Consider the following 15,884-nt stretch of genomic DNA (forward strand, 5'->3'; position numbering starts at 1 on the left):
ATTGTTGGCAGGCACTGAAAAGCAAGCAACACAGAGTTATGATCCTTACAAAGGAAAAGACAGGAGGTAGCCCCACGTTCACCCTAGGTTCTCCATGACTCCATTTCCAAACCACAGCACAGTAAAATTTTATAAGCACAGACAATGTCACTAGGAAATTGCAAATTAAAACAACAATGAGGCTGGGTGGGGTGGCTCATGCAGTAATCCCAGCACTTTGGGAGGCCGAGGCAGATGGATCACCTGAGGTCAGGAGTTCGAGACCAGCCTGGCCAACGTGCTGAAACCCTGTCTCTACTAAAAATACGAAAATTAGCCGGGCATGGTGCCACACGTCTGTAGTCCCAGCTACTCAGGAGGCTGAGGCAGAAGAATCACTTGAGCCCATGAAGTGGAGGTTGCAGTGAGCCAAGATCATGCTACTGCACTCCAGACTGGGTGACAGGGCAAGACTCCATCTCAAAAAACAAACAGACAAACCAACGAGATACCACTATATACGAATTAGAATGGCCAAAATTCAAAACACTGGCAACACCAAATGGTGGCAAGGATGTGGAGTAACAGAAACTCATTCTTTGCTTGTGGGAACGCAACATGATACAGATAATTTAGAAAATGGTATGGTTGTTTCCTACAAAACTAAACATGCTCTTACCATACAACCCAGCAGCTGCCCTCTGGGTGTTTACCCAAATTAGTTGAAGTCTCATGTCCACACAAAAACCTGTACATGAACGTTTATAGCAGCCTTATTCATAACTGACAAAACTTGGACGCAATCAAGATGCCCTCAAAAGTGAATGGATAAATTGTGGTATATCAGACAATGGAATATTAATAATCCTAAAATGAAATGAACTACCAATCCATCAAAACGCATGGGAAAAAACGCACATTACTAAGGGAAATGAGCCAAACTGAAAAGGTGATATACTGTGTGATTCCAACTATAGAACACTCCAGAAAAAATAAAACCATGGAAACCAGAAAAAGATTATGGGTTGCCAGAGGTTAGGGGAGAGAAAGTAACAAACAGGCAGAACACACAGGATTTTTAGGGCAGTGAAACTATTCTGTATGATACTAAATGATACATACATGTCATTGTTCATTTGTCAGAAGCCTGTAGAATGTGCAACACCAAGAGTGAACACTAATGTAAACTATGGACTTCTTTGGGTGATAATGATGTGCCAGTGTAGGTCCCCTGATTGTGAGAGGTGTGCTCCATGCTGTATGATGCTAACAGTGGTGGAGGGCATATGTGGGGACAGGACAGTAAACGGGAACTGTCTGCACTTTCCACTCAATTTTGCTGAGAACCTAAAACTATTCTGAAAAATAAGATTTGTTAATTTAAGTGAGAAAAGTGTCCAGAGAGGGGCAACCCACTGATAAAGAAACAGAGATTAGAGTTTAGAGATGGTAAGCAACAGGGATTTCAAGGTCAGGGTATGAGAGAGGAGAGAGCTCCACAGAAGAAGTTGCAAGAACTTACAATAAATACTCCCTGGATTCTTGGATGATATCCTAAGCTGTATATGAGAAGAGCAAGAGTTCAAGAGGACTGCAGAGAAGAGCTATTAGGAGGCAAAGAACCCAACAGAAACTTCACAGGTTGCCCAATGCTAGGGAGACACTAGGGTTCCAACTTGACCAAAATAGAGAAACCTTGGTGGACATTCTGGCTTTCATTTGAAATCCAAGAAAGGAACATGGGTGATGTCTCAGGCGTAAGAGCAAAAACTTAAATAGACACTCCCTAATAATGCCTAGAACAACCAACCATATAGAATCAAGGCAATCTGTAAGTAATTTAACTGTCTGTCAAAACAAAACTTAACATTCTTCAGGGGGATATAACACATTCCAGAACGTCTATAACTCATCACCCACTCGGTCTAGCAAACAATTAAAAAAAAAAATCCTTAGACATGCAAAGAAGTAGGAAGAACTAACCAATAACTAAATAAAATAGACAACAGACATAGAGATGACCCAAATGTTAAAGTTAACAGATAAGGACTTCAAATTAACTATAACTAATATTTTTAAAATAGAAAAAATTATGGACAAAGGGTTTTTGTTTTTTTTTCTTTTGAGACAGAGTCTTGCTCTGTCACCCAGGCTGGAGTGCAATGGCCAGATCTTGGCTCACTGCAACCTCTATCTTCTGGGTTCAAACAATTCTCCTGCCTCAGCCTCCCAAATAGCTGGGGTTACAGATGCGCACCATCACACCTGGCTAATTTTGTATTTTTAGTAGAGACAGGGTTTCACCATGTTGGCCAGGATGGTCTGGAACTCCTGATCTCAGGTGATCCATCCACCTTGGCCTCCCAAAGTGCTGGGATTACAGGAATGAACCACCGTGCCTGGCCCAACAAAGGGATTTTTTTAAATCAAGTTCCAGAGATAGATTCTATAAAAATATAACCAAGTAGACGTTCTAAAACAGCAGTACACAATATCTGAAAGTTAAGAACTCATTGGATCACAGCTCACTGTAATCTCAAACTTCTAAGCTCAAGTGATCCTCCTACCTCAGCCTCCTGAGCAGTTATGACTACAAGCACCAGCCACCATCCCTGGCAATTTTTAAATACAGTTTTTGTAGAGATGGGATCTCACTATGTTGCCCAGGCTGGTCTCAAACTCCTGGCCTCAAACAATCCTCCCACCTCAGCCTCCCAAACTGCCAGCATTACAGGCGTGAACCACTGCACCTGGCCAAAGAAAAGTTCTTAAAAGAATCATCCTTTAAAAGTAGGACGAAGAAAAACATTCTTTTAAAAACATCTTAAAAGAAAAGTCTAAAAGTAAGATTGACGTAGCCAGAAAACAAGACTAGTGAATTTGAAAGGTCAATAGAAAATATGCAGAATATCTGATGCCCCAAATATACATACGTAAATACACATGCACACACACACACACACACACGAAAAGAGAGAGAATAGAGCACAAGAGATATGAGGAATACCATCAAAATTTCTAAGATACATGTAATTGGAGTCTGAGAAGAGCTGGGAGAGACAGAATGTGAAAGAAGCAATATTCAAATAAATAATAGCCAAGAATTTTTCAAATCTGATGAACCTATCAAGTCGAGAGCTCAGTGAACCCCAAGAAAAATAAATAAAAGAAAAACCACTCTTACGCATGTCATAGTCAAAATCTAACAATTGACAATAAAGATAAAATAATAAAAGCACCCAGAGGGAAAAGACACATCACTTTCAAGAGAATAACACTAAGAATGATGGCTGGCTTTCCAATGGAGCCACCTGAGGTCAAAAGACGAATAATGTCTTTAAATTCATGAAGCAAAACAATACTTGCCACACTAGAGTTCCTCAAAACTGAGAGTGAATGACAGCTATTCTCAAACAATGCCCCCGAAAAGTACTACAGGATATTAAAAAAATAGTTCCCCAGGCTGAAGGAAACCAGTCCGAGATGGAAACACAGAAGTACAGAAAGGAATGAACAGCACTGAAAAAGGACTACATCTAAATGAAAGATGTGTGAGACCTCTCTAACAAAAATGATGGAACACTGCTGAGAGATGCTAAAGACATAAATAAGTGGGGACAAAGTTCATGTTCACAAATAACATCACCAATAACATTAAGACGTCAGTTCCACCAAATTTATCTATGCATTCGGTATAATCCCCAATCAAAATTCCTAGAGGCTTTTCTTGGTGGAAATTGACAAGCTAATAAAAGTTTATATGGAAAGGCAAAAGACCTAGAATAGCTAAGATAATCTCGGAGAAGAATAAAGCTACCAGATCTGAAGGCTTACTAAAGTTGCAGATTTAAACTGTATGATAGTAGTGCAAGGAGAGACAAGTAGACCAAAGTAATGGAAGAGAGTCTAAGTATAACAAAGGATATAACCACTGGCACCGGCATATGCTGCGCTACCAGGAGTGTAAATTGTTTCAATCACTGTGTAAAATCATTTGGCAACATTTAAGAGTTAAAAGTACACCTAATTTACAACCCAGAAATTATACTCTTAGATATATTCTCAAGATAAATGAGTGTGTTTACAAAAAAAAAAGAAAAAGACAGTAATATTCAGTGTGGCATTATACCTAAAAGCCAAATAACAGAAATGACCACTAAGAGTATACACTATGTTGACTGATAACAACAGAAAACTACATTTCAATATAAAATAGCTACCAGTATATGCAACATTAATGAATCTTGCTGATATAATGTTGAGGAAATGAAGCCGGACACACGAGAATACTTACTATAATACATATTGTAAAATTTTATTTATGTAAAATTCAAGAAAGGCAAAACTACTCTAGGTGATAGAAGTCAGGATATGATCAACCCCAGAAGGAGGGGGTACAATTTATGGGGAAGGAACACAGGAAACCCAGGAAAGCTGGGTGATGGGAGTGTTCTGTATCTTGATCTAGATGGTATTTGCATGGAAGCAAACCTATGTTAAAAATTCAATGAACTGTATAGATAGAATTTGTGTAATTTACTTAAGTTATACCCCAGTAAAACAATATAAAAACAGGTATTTGTTGAAGACTTATCTGTCTGCTAAGTTATACCCAAAGCCCCTGCCTCTGTGTTCCCAAGACCCTTTATACATATATTTGTTACAGTGTAATCTACATTACACTAGAGATTATTGCTCAATCACCGCCAGTGAGATTCCATCCCTCTCTGCATAGCCTGTATGCAAGTAGTAAATAAGTGTATGTTAGCTAAATTGGCTTTCTCCTTTTAGATGTTATACTTCCATAATGAAGAGGGACCTGATTGAAGAGAGTCTATTACGAAATATTATCTCTCTGATCTGAGTATGAATATTAATGGATCTTTTTTTTTCTTCTTCTTCTTCCATGAAAATAACACAATGATTCTCTCAAAAGGATTTGGCTAAAATCCTACAGTAAAGTGGTTAGAAAACTACAAATAGCTGAGGGGAAGAAATAAAAGTAGGAATCAAAGCTAGAAACGGCGGCATCTTGGCTCACACATCCCTGAATCCAGGTGCAAGTTGTGTGTGATAAACTTGGAATGAGGTACTTCCCTACCTACTCCTGTGAAGATGATTAGAAACACAAACACACAACTTCCAATTTTCTTAGGCAAAATAACAATCCATTTTAGAAACAGAAATCCAACCCAATGAGGGAAATTATACATTGTTCTTTCCCATACAAAATCTCTACCAGCTTTGCTGTTTTCCAATATGGTCTCCATCCCTAAGGGAGAGGGTTCTTACATTCTCTCCTAATCACTTAACGGACACCGCAAAGATAAAACTCTAAAACCTTTGCCAGCAAGTAATCAGATTCCAAACCTAAGAGGGAGGGAAGAGGAGTAGGACAACGTGGCAATTAAACAGTCATGGAGCTGTAATAGGAACCTGAAGTCTAAGAGTCTTGGTTCATTTTCTCATCATCTCTTGATTTGGCAGCTTCTTTTCTTGTTGTTTTTAAGAGATAACGTCTCATTCTGTCACCCAGGCTGGAGTACAGTGGCACAATCATAGCTCACTGCAGCCTCTACCTCCTGGTCTCAAGTGACTTCTGCCTCAGCTTCCTGAGTAGCTGGGGCTACAGGCATGTGCCACCTCACCTGGCTAATTTTTTTAATTTTTCTAGAGACAGGGTCTCACTACATTGCCCAGGCTGGTCACAAACTCTTGGCCTCAAGAAACCCTCCCTCCACAGCCTCCCAAAGGGCTGGGGTTACAGGTGTGAGGGACCACACCTAGACAGGCATTAGCTTTTTATTGGTCTCTCTTCCTCTAATCTTACCTCTCTCCAAAAGCCACAAAAGGAATAAACTTTCACAAACACAATGGTATTCACATCTGTTTAAAATCCAACAGTGGTAACCCATCCCCTTTCCAGCCCGAAATGGAAACTTCTTACATAACTTCTAACTTCCAAGGTCCTTGCTACAAGGCTCTTCCTCAGCCCATCCTGGCTCTGTGCTCCCACTACACTGAATTCCCTCTCAACATGGCAAACCCATGCCTCTTTATATTTGTCTGTGCTATTCACTTAACCTAGAACACCCCAGCTTCCCTTCTTCTCACAAATAATTCTATGATCTCTTGAGGCACCATTAGTGTCATTGTCCCTAGAAGGGCTACCCTGACTTACCCAGTTCAGGCTGTTCACCCCTAGTCTGTGACCCACAAGGACAATCTCAACATCAAGGCCAAAGACTGCGCTCACTCTAAGAACAAACAGGTATGCTTTACAAGTTAAACACATGCCTAACTTACAACTCAGCAATTTTACTTCTAGGTATATTCTCAAGAGAAATGAGTGAATGTGTTTACTCCCCTCCCCAAACAAGCACAATAATGTTCACAGTAGCTTTATTCCTAATAGCCCCAAACCAGGAATGTACACCAAGAATATACACTATGTCATACAGATACAATGGAAAACTACATTTCAATACAAAAAAATAAAACCAGTACATGCAACACTAATGAATCTTGATGATACAATGTTGAGAAAATTCAGCTAGACACACAAGAATACATATTGTGAAACTTTATATAAAAGTCAAGAAAGGCAAAACGACTCTAGGTGATAGAAGTCAGGATATGATTACCTCCAGAAGAACTGGGTGTAACTGATGTGGGAAGAAACCCAGGAAACCTGGGTGATGGGAGTGTTCTCCATCTTGATCTCGATATTTGCATGGATGCAAAGCTATGTTAAAAATTCAATGAACTGTATGGATACAATTTGTGTAATTTACTTTATAAAAGTTATACCCCAATAAAACAATATAAAAAGGATATTTGTTGAAGACTCATCTGTTTGCTAAGTTATACCCAAAGCCCCTGTGTTCAAGACCCTTTATATTGCTCTATAACAGCCAGTGAGATTCCAACCTGCACTCTCTGCATAGCCTGTATGCAGGTATACAAAAAAACAAGAATTCTGTTAATACTTTGGACTTCAGAGTTTTAGCAAAAAAATACTGGACTGACTTTAAGAAATATGTAGAGTTCCTCAAGGCTATGTATATGCAAGGAGTATAGTGTAAAGATTCCCCAGTGGAAAGTGCGTATGTGTGTGTATGGCATTGTTCTATTTGAGGCCAGAGCAGCATGGGTTAGCTGAGTGCTGGGGGAATAACAAGTAGTAAAGATGGTAGGTTGATGCCTAAAATTATCCCCTATATGTACGTTTCCCAAGTTAGAAAGAAGCTACAGACAAGTTTCCTCTTACCTGCCTCCAGGTATCCTCTTTCCTTCCCATGCAGAATTCCCCTGGGAGGGGAAAGGAAGATGGACAAGGAAGAAATGAGTTCCATACACGGCGGAGGATTGAGGAACAAGTGTTTAGCCGTACTCTCTTACGAGCGGCTTCCTTCCAGGGCACCAGGTGTGTCTGACATATGTTTATCAAATGTGAGAGGGCTCCTTCCTTAACCAAAAAAATCTCTATGTCCCCACTCAAATTCAGCACAATCAATCAGACAGGCAGTTATTTAAAAACTAACTTGGCACCACTGGGCTTCTTCCTGTCCCCTGCACCACAGCTGGTCAGTGTCACCAGTCTCTAGTCCCATTCTCTTTCACACCTGAAGCTCCAGAGCTTGAGTCCAAACCTGTTCACACTTACCTTCCATGTTTGCCTACGACAATGCTAGTCTTCCTATTCTTATTTTCCCCTTCTAAATCTCGCCATCTGTTTTTATCATCCTGTTATAGTCTATGTATTTTTAAATAAAATATCTTTAAACTTTTCTGGAAAAAAGGCTGGGTAAGGCCAAGCATGGTGGCTTACGCCTGTAATCCTAGAACTTTGGGAGGCCAACGTGAGTGGACTGCTTAAGTCCAGAAGTTCAAGACCAGCCTGAGCAACATGGTGAAACCCTCACCCTACTAAAAACACAAAAATTAGCCAGGTGTGGTGGCACATGCCTGTAGTTCCAGCTGCTTGGGAGGCTGAGGTAGGAGGATGGCTTGAGCTCAGGAGGCAGAGGTTGCAGTGAGCCAAGATCACACCACTGCACTCCAGCCTGGGTGACAGACAGAGACTCTGTCTCAATAAAATGTTGCTGCAACATTTAAAACATGAGGAGTACTCCTCACTACTCAGGCAACTTCCCACTTCCTGCTATAAACAAACATACAGACTGAAGAAACAGCAAGTTGTTTACCACATTCCATGCTAAGTGCACTCTGCAAAATACAAAACGTCCACTTACTTGGTTATTTCCTTGGGCACTCCCAGCTGCTCGAGACTTTAAGGTCTGGATTTTCTCAAAGACCAAGTTGACTTTCCTCTTAGTAGCATCGTCATTATCAGTGCTTCTGAAAAAGAGACAGCAGAAAAAACAATGAGGGACACAACTACTGGTCATGACACATTTACATGTCATGACACACACACAACAGGTCCTTTAAGGAGATAATTTGCAGGAGCTGTGAATTAATTAAAGCCTCAGACAAACTCAGTGAGACAGTAGGATGGATGGTGTCTTTTTTTTTCAAATAAATTATGTGTTACCACTCAATTTGGGACAGGGTTCCCACTTCCAAATATGTGAGAGGGACATAAACACATCCTCAGTAAGCTTGGAGAAGACATCTAGTGAACATTTAGTAATTTGTTGTTTGATTCAAATGCTCATGTCCATTCCAAAAGGAATTCTCCTTTTCTTTGAAGTGGGTATGTGTATATCTCTCTCACACACACAAACATGCTGTACATCTAAATCTTACACTAAGAATGATCTACAATGATCTTAATTTGTTTAACCTATGTTTAAAAAAATAAAACCCCTAAGCCGAGATTGTCAACTTGGCAGCCCTTTGTCTAGGCTTTCACAGGTAACACTGAGATACTAAGTTTCATTAACTTCTACCACACCCTCAGCAATTAGAAGAAAAAGATTTAAAATAAACTTCCTTCCACAGGCACCTCGCACTGAAGTCTTTCTTACCAATGTCTCAATAAATCATCTACCAAAAAATACATGCATAAAAGAATTTAATGAATTTTGGCTGGGTGCGGTGGCTCACGTCTGTCATCTCAGCACTTTGGGAGGCAGATGCTGGTCGATCACTTGAGGTCAGGAGTTTGAGATTATCCTTGCCAATATGGTGAAACCATGTCTCTACTAAAAATACAAAAATTAGCCAGACATGGTGGCGCTCACCTATAGTCTCAGCTACTCAGGTAGCTGAGGCAGGAGAATCTCTTGAATTTGGGAGGTGGGGGTTGCAGTGAGCCAAGATCATGCCACCGCATTCCAGCCTGGATGACAGAGTGAGACTCTGTCTCAAAAAATAAAAAAAAATAATGAATTTTAAAAGTCAAAATTTCTTCTACCTTAATCTTAACATGGTAAAGTCTTCCACAGGGAGATACTAATAACCAGTTCTTAGCTAGATTAATCTTTTGGGTTACTTTTTTTTTTTCTTTTCAAAAGATCCCCTGTCTTATATTTTGAGCCTTACTATGTTGTTAGCTCTAAAACTGACAAATAATTGTAAGGCACAATACAAAAATATACAGTATTTTGATACCAATGAGGATTTGCCAAGTGGCTGGTTTTCAGTCATGTAGGCTGTAAGGCTTTTTTTTTTTTCCTTCCTCTTAATCATATCTGATGAGAGAACTGAAACAGAAACTTCAAATTCCTTGCTCGAGTTCCAGCAGTTAGTACCTAAGTAAGGGCTGAAACCCTGATTATTCCACCTCAACCACCAAGATAAGCATGGAAAGCACTGCTTTTAAATGACTCACACATGCTTTAAAAATAATGGAAGCAGGGGCTCTTGGCCAGTGTTAACTCTGCGGAGGGTAGGTGTTTTTATTTGTAACTTCTAAAGGACTACCACATTGCATGGAAGAACTCAAGGTGACGGCGGACTCCATTCAAACCTGAAGAGTAACACTCTTCCTATCTTTGAATTGGCTTTTGAAATAGTAAAGGGTCATTTTTAAAATGTATTCATTTTAATTTTTAAAGTATGGTGTCCTTTCCTACACACCCCTCCCAAAGCCCCCATCCCATACCACACAAGACAAATGCCGTCACGAAAACCCCAGCCACTGAGTTTTAACCCTCCAATGGCTGGCACAGGGCAAGAGAGGAAGGTAACCATTAAGCCCTTGGAAAAGGAAACTAAGAGTCCCACCAGAAACAACAATACTTTGCTCTTCCAGAGGGAAAATCACTAACCCTTCTTTGAGGTAATGGTAGAGAATCTGCTTAGCTGTCTCCTCATTGGTTTGCTGAGTGAGCTCCTGCTGGCCCTTTAAGAGATCCGGCGTGGCCTGGAACATAAGGCCTGTTGTTAGACCATGAGGATGAAGTTCCCAGAGGCTGCCAAACACCAGACAGTTCCTCCAGTGAGCATCCTTCTTAGAGCCAGTTACAATGTTTAGCAGCTTCATAATCTTGGAGAAGTTACTTAACTTCTCCTCACCTCAATTTTCTCGCCTGTAAATTGAGGTTAACAGGTACTACCTGCACAGGGTTGGCACAATCCTGTAATATATAACAAATAGTGCCTAGCACTTAGCTACTTTTTTTTTTTTTTTACCATTTTATCAAGATCATTATTTTTTATTACTATCAAAACACTAAATGTGCCACTTAGATTCTATCACTTGACAATTGACCTAAATGAAAATTAACCTAATTTTTCAGGCTAGAAATTAACCCAGTCACTCAATTTTATGAGGAAAATTAATATATCTACAGAAACCTAACCATTCAGCCTCTGTGTAGAAACAAATTCTGCATACTTTCAGATTTCATGCATACACAAACAGAACAACTCAGCTTCTCTGTAGCGTCTGCCAAGTTACTTTACAGAGAGATCACAATGGGAATCCAGCTGAACTTCAAAGAACCCAGAAAACCATACAATTGGCAGTAGGACACCGTGAGTAGGACACAATTGGATCCTGAAACAGATCAGCTGTGCGATTCCTGATACAAGATTGAGGATGTGTAATTCCTATGGCCTCCTGCAGCATGAGTACCTCATTAGATTATTTAGAAGGCAGAGGAAAAAAAAAAAAAAAAAAAAACAGGAATCGCACTAGTGTTACCTGAGTATTTGAGGCCGAAGGAAATGTTTTCACGGAAATTTTCTTGGCACCAGAATCAGGCGAAGTTGCTGCTGCCCGGTTCTGTAACATGAGCGTAGCGGTGGCTGTTTTCACCTCCTCCTCCTTTTTACTCTGTGCACCAAGGGAGGGCGCACGGATCACTGTGCTTTCCTGACTACCTTTGGTTTCCAGAACTTTCCCATCTCTGTTCGGCTGGGGAGGCCTGGAGTGGGCACATGAAGCCCCGTGCGCTGCTCCCTGCAGCTTTGCAAAGGTGCGGCCCACGCTCTGTTTCCCGCGGTGCTCCTGAGACAGCGGCCGCTGCGGGCACACCTGGGAAGGCCGGAGGAGGTGTTCGCTTGACTTGCCCAAGTTCCTACTGAATTCAGTTAGGTACTCCGAGTTCCCCTGGAGGCCAAAAGGAAAGGCGCTATCCACGCTTCTGGATCTTTTCCTGTCATCTGGATTAATTCTGTTTCGCTTCCCAGACCTTCCTCTTCTCTGAAGCCCAGGTTTCTGATCAAATTTTTCAATTAACTGATCCACACCAGGAATTGATCCTGTATCAATATCCCGTCCAGTTCCTGGCAGGAAGGGAATATACCTTCTGTTTTCATGACGATTGACGTTGTCGGCATGGATGGCACATTCCTGATCATCCAGTAAAAACCTGTACAAAGAGTTGGCTGACGTGGGAGTTGTGGATGACGAGGAGGACCTCCGGGACCGAGCTCCATCCAGGACGGGTCCCGCTGAATCCTGTCGCCGGAAGGGAAGAACATCTGGCCTGGTTTTCTTGGTTTCAGGGTGTGCATGTGAGCTGTGAGCAGTCAGGGGCCTCCCGCTAGTGGAAAGGGCCTCCTCTTCCACCCTCTCCTTGGTGCAGCTCTGAACGTTTACACACACTGAGGTCTGCTTTTTGGGGTCCTCTATGACCACGGAGCTGCATAAACGAATAGCTGTCACACCAGATTTGGCCAGGTCTTCCAAGGAGGGACTGGTAGGCTGGGAATTGCTAGGTTTGGGAAAGCAAGTCCAAGGCTTCTTATTGTTGATGCCTTCTTCTGTCAACGTTTTTAGCCAATTACTCTCAGAAGGCTGGTGATTTTGTAAGTTCAACTCATTCTTTTCAGGGTCATAGGGCTGCAAAAGCTCTGGATGCCTCTGAAAGTTCAGCACGTGAGATGGCTTCACAGACCCATCTTTGCCATCTAGAACTCCATTCTTGCCCTCATGGAGCGGGGGCTGTTTCAGGTTTCTTACTGGGCTAGGCTGGGCGTATGGGTTTTCTGGAAGCTGCAGTTCTTCACTGTTCTCCTTTAGCACAGAACCATTGCTGGAATGTAGAGGCAGGTTATTTATCACTGGAGGTGGAAAGGGTGGCCCATTTTCAGAAAACGATGTGCCTGCTAGGCACCGTTCCGTGTTATTCAGGACAATGTAGGGGTGACCATCAATTCCCTGGACCCGAATACTGACACCGTAGGAACCTGCCTTGGAGTTCTGGGAACTCCTCGATTTTTGGGTATCATCACTTGCGAGTCTCAGATGGACCCCATATTCCTGCTGCACATGTTGATATTCACCGAAATACAGCTCCATGATTCACTGTTCCAGCCACCAGGGAGAGATGGGGTAAAAAGAGGACATTAGGTTAGAATTACATCTGTTTAAATGAAGACTGAAATAATTAGGAAGGGGAAACTTCAAAGTTCAAAGAAAACAAGACATTTTAAACAGCAAAGACACCTCAGAACCAAGTGCTGAAGGTCAGCCCTCTGGTGACCCAGCAGGACTTTCTGGATGCCCTTCAGCCCACGTGGCCACTGAGTTTGTCACCACCGGGTTTGAACCCTGGCCTGAGGGCAGACAAGCCGTGTAATGACCTGACACTTTTGGCATAGCTTCATTATTCTGACTTTGTTATTCTGTTTTGGGCTGTTCTGGTTGCCTTTTTTTTTTTTTTTTTTTTTTAAGTTTAGTTGGTTTCCTGAAACTTTATGCTGTTTATTTTTAACCAATAGGATGTTTCAGTTACCAGCATTTGAGAACTAGGTACTTTTCCATGAAAATAATTAAGAGCTAAGGAATTCTGACGCTCACCATTTTTCTGTGTTACTCTGCAGTTCATTTTCCTCTCAAAACACTTTCAGCCTTTTTTACGCACAATCTTGCTGCAAAATCTTTAACACTACCATTTGAATATAATGTTTCCAACATTTTTACCATGAGGAATCAGTTGTTTGTGAGACTGACAGTGAAATTAAATGATTATAAATCATTTTCAATCTTTTCTTCTTAGCAAAAAAGTTCAATAGCATATTGATGTGGAAAATGTTATTTAAAAAATGAAGAACACTCAGGGCTCTGCATTTTGTGATGGGTCCTGATGCCAAGAATAGTTGCCGTCGCCTTTCTGGTGTGTGGCCAACCTTGTCAGATGACTGCAGACAGCTCACCAAGCAGGATGCTCACCCTGCCTCACACTCCGAGGTTCCCCACCAGAAACTCACTTCTAACACTTTGCAAAACCGCAATGGCAAAGGGACTCCAGGAAGAACAGTAGCAACTGGTCACAAATAACAGCTGTCTTTTTTTTTTTTCCACTTTTGAGAGACTTTTTGAGTTTTCTTTCTATTCTAGAGTCAATCTACTAGCACATTTTCCAAGAAAATCATCTATTCCATCCAATTTTCAAATTTATTTGCAGAATTTGGGTAGGATAAATCATTTGTTATCTAATGTTGTGTTTTCTTCTACTTCTTGATTACACTGGTAGAATATATATGTGTATGTATTTTTAAAATTGTTTCCCTAAAGAACTAGTTCCTGGATTTATCAAGCATTTTTTTTCTTTAATTTTCAACTTTAATGAGTTCTAGTTTGATTTTTATTACTTCCTTCCACTTTCCTTTGTTTTATTTTGTTGTTCTGTTTCTAACTCCTTGACTTGGATGCTTTACTTGTTTATTTTCATTCTTTAATCACATAAATTGTGGTTTGTAACTACGTCACCTAAAAATTATGTCAGTTCCTACTAACAGACTCCCCACATAGCAGCTTAAGACAGGAACTTTTCCCCAGAGATAGGAAGTCTAGGACTGAAAGGGACCCCGGGATAAGGAGCACCCATTCTATCTTTCCACTCATCTGTCTTTAACATATATGAGACCCCTTATGATTACAAGGTAGCTGATCCAGCATCACACAGCCCAAAGGCTTAGGCCAAGTGACTCAACCTTTTTAAATAGCTTTCCTGGAATCCCCACCTACCAATAATCCCTTATATCTTATTAGTGAGAACTTAATCATATGGCCACCCCCGGCCGCAAGGGAGATTGGAAAATAGGGTACTTTAGCTGGTCATCAGCATGCAACAAAATCAATGTTCTGTTAGTAAAAAAGAGAAAGGAGAATGGACTTTAGAAAGGCAGCAGTTTCCACCACACTAATGTTCCTATTACTATTTTCTAGATAGTTTCTGTTTGGGGTTTTGATTTCTGCTTTGACCCAAGATTTGATTCTGAGAAAGTTTTGCATATGTAGTATTTTGTTGCTGTGCTGTTTTCGTTTGGAGGGTCTTTATTAGTAAATGTTGCTAATTTCTACCTGTATTGTGGTCAGAAAATGAAGTCTCTACCATTTCCTCCTTTTAAAATATATTGAACTTCCCTTTGTGAGCAAATATACGGATAATGTTTGTCAATGCTTCCCGGGTACTAGGTGTAGTCTCCATTTTAAGGGGTAACATTCAAAATCTATCCATCTGTACAATCTTAATAATTATGTTGTTTGGCTCTAGCACATCTTTACTTGTTTTGTCTCTCTGTTCTGTCTTGGGGCTTTCTGAATATATTCAGTTTCCTACTAGTAGCATAGTGTTGTCAGTTTTGCTTGGTGATAATTCTTTTAAATCTAAAACATTTTAGATACCATCATTTACCACTTTAAAGATAAGAACAACTCAGAGAGGTACATTCATCTGTAATATTTATCATTATCTCACCAATTCCAAATATTCCATTGTCAACTTTCATTTTCAGTTATACTAGTATTTTTAAATAATTCATTTTTTAATCAAAGTAAAACAAAACAAGTGAAAACCTACATTCTTCAGCTTCCCTTCCCTGATCCTGAACCCACTGCCCAGGAAAAAAAAAAAAAAAAAAAAAAAAAAAACCTGCAAATTTTAGCTATTTCTTCTAATACTTACCTCCCTTTTGCTAAACAATATTCCTGACTGTGATTCCTTAACATATTGGTTCTACATAGGGTGGATGCCACACCATACATACAAGTCTCTCACTTGGCTAACCTACCAAATCAAGAGTCAACTATTTACATTATCATTATCATGACAATATAAATATTCACTAAAAAGTTATATACTACGGTCTTACAAAACTTTTCTTATAAAATTTTTACTTTTCTAGAGTTAATGATCAATTACTGTTTTACCTGTCTTTTCTATATACCTATCCTTAAATCTTTCCCTCAACTACATTACATCTGTTAGATGCTTATCAGTATTAATTTCCAAATGATCAAAATGTCAGGTAATTTGGTGACCTCTTTTTTACAGTCTTCCCTCCTCCTACCCTACATTAGGGTCTCATTGCTCTCTTCCTTTTGTGCTATATTATTTTCTGGGTTTCATGTCTTCCTCCTTGTTAGTTTATCCAGTTGGTCTGATAGAAGACACTTCCAGTAGTTTTCTAAGAAAAAGTCCAATGGAAAAAAAAATTTGACTCCTTGCATTTTGAAAAACGTCTTTATTCTATGCTTACTT

General features: G+C 40.3%; 1 protein-coding gene across 2 annotated transcripts in view; it reads right to left on the reverse strand.

Annotated features, from left to right (window-relative positions):
• The window catches only part of CGNL1 (cingulin like 1), a 108,569-nt gene extending 95,856 nt beyond the window's left edge, over positions 1-12,713 (reverse strand). For both annotated transcript variants that reach the window (XM_003266972.4, XM_030814042.1), the window contains exons 1-3: positions 11,096-12,713; positions 10,218-10,312; positions 8,235-8,340 (exon numbers count right to left, since the gene is read on the reverse strand). In XM_003266972.4, coding sequence (XP_003267020.2) covers positions 8,235-8,340; positions 10,218-10,312; positions 11,096-12,697 — 1,803 coding nt within the window. In that variant the 5' untranslated portion in view covers positions 12,698-12,713. The remainder of the gene's footprint in view (positions 1-8,234; positions 8,341-10,217; positions 10,313-11,095) is intronic.
• Between the last annotated feature and the right edge of the window lie 3,171 nt (positions 12,714-15,884).

This window comes from Nomascus leucogenys, chromosome 6 (genome assembly GCF_006542625.1).
Source record: "Nomascus leucogenys isolate Asia chromosome 6, Asia_NLE_v1, whole genome shotgun sequence".
In the NCBI taxonomy this organism is placed as follows: Eukaryota; Metazoa; Chordata; class Mammalia; order Primates; family Hylobatidae; genus Nomascus; species Nomascus leucogenys.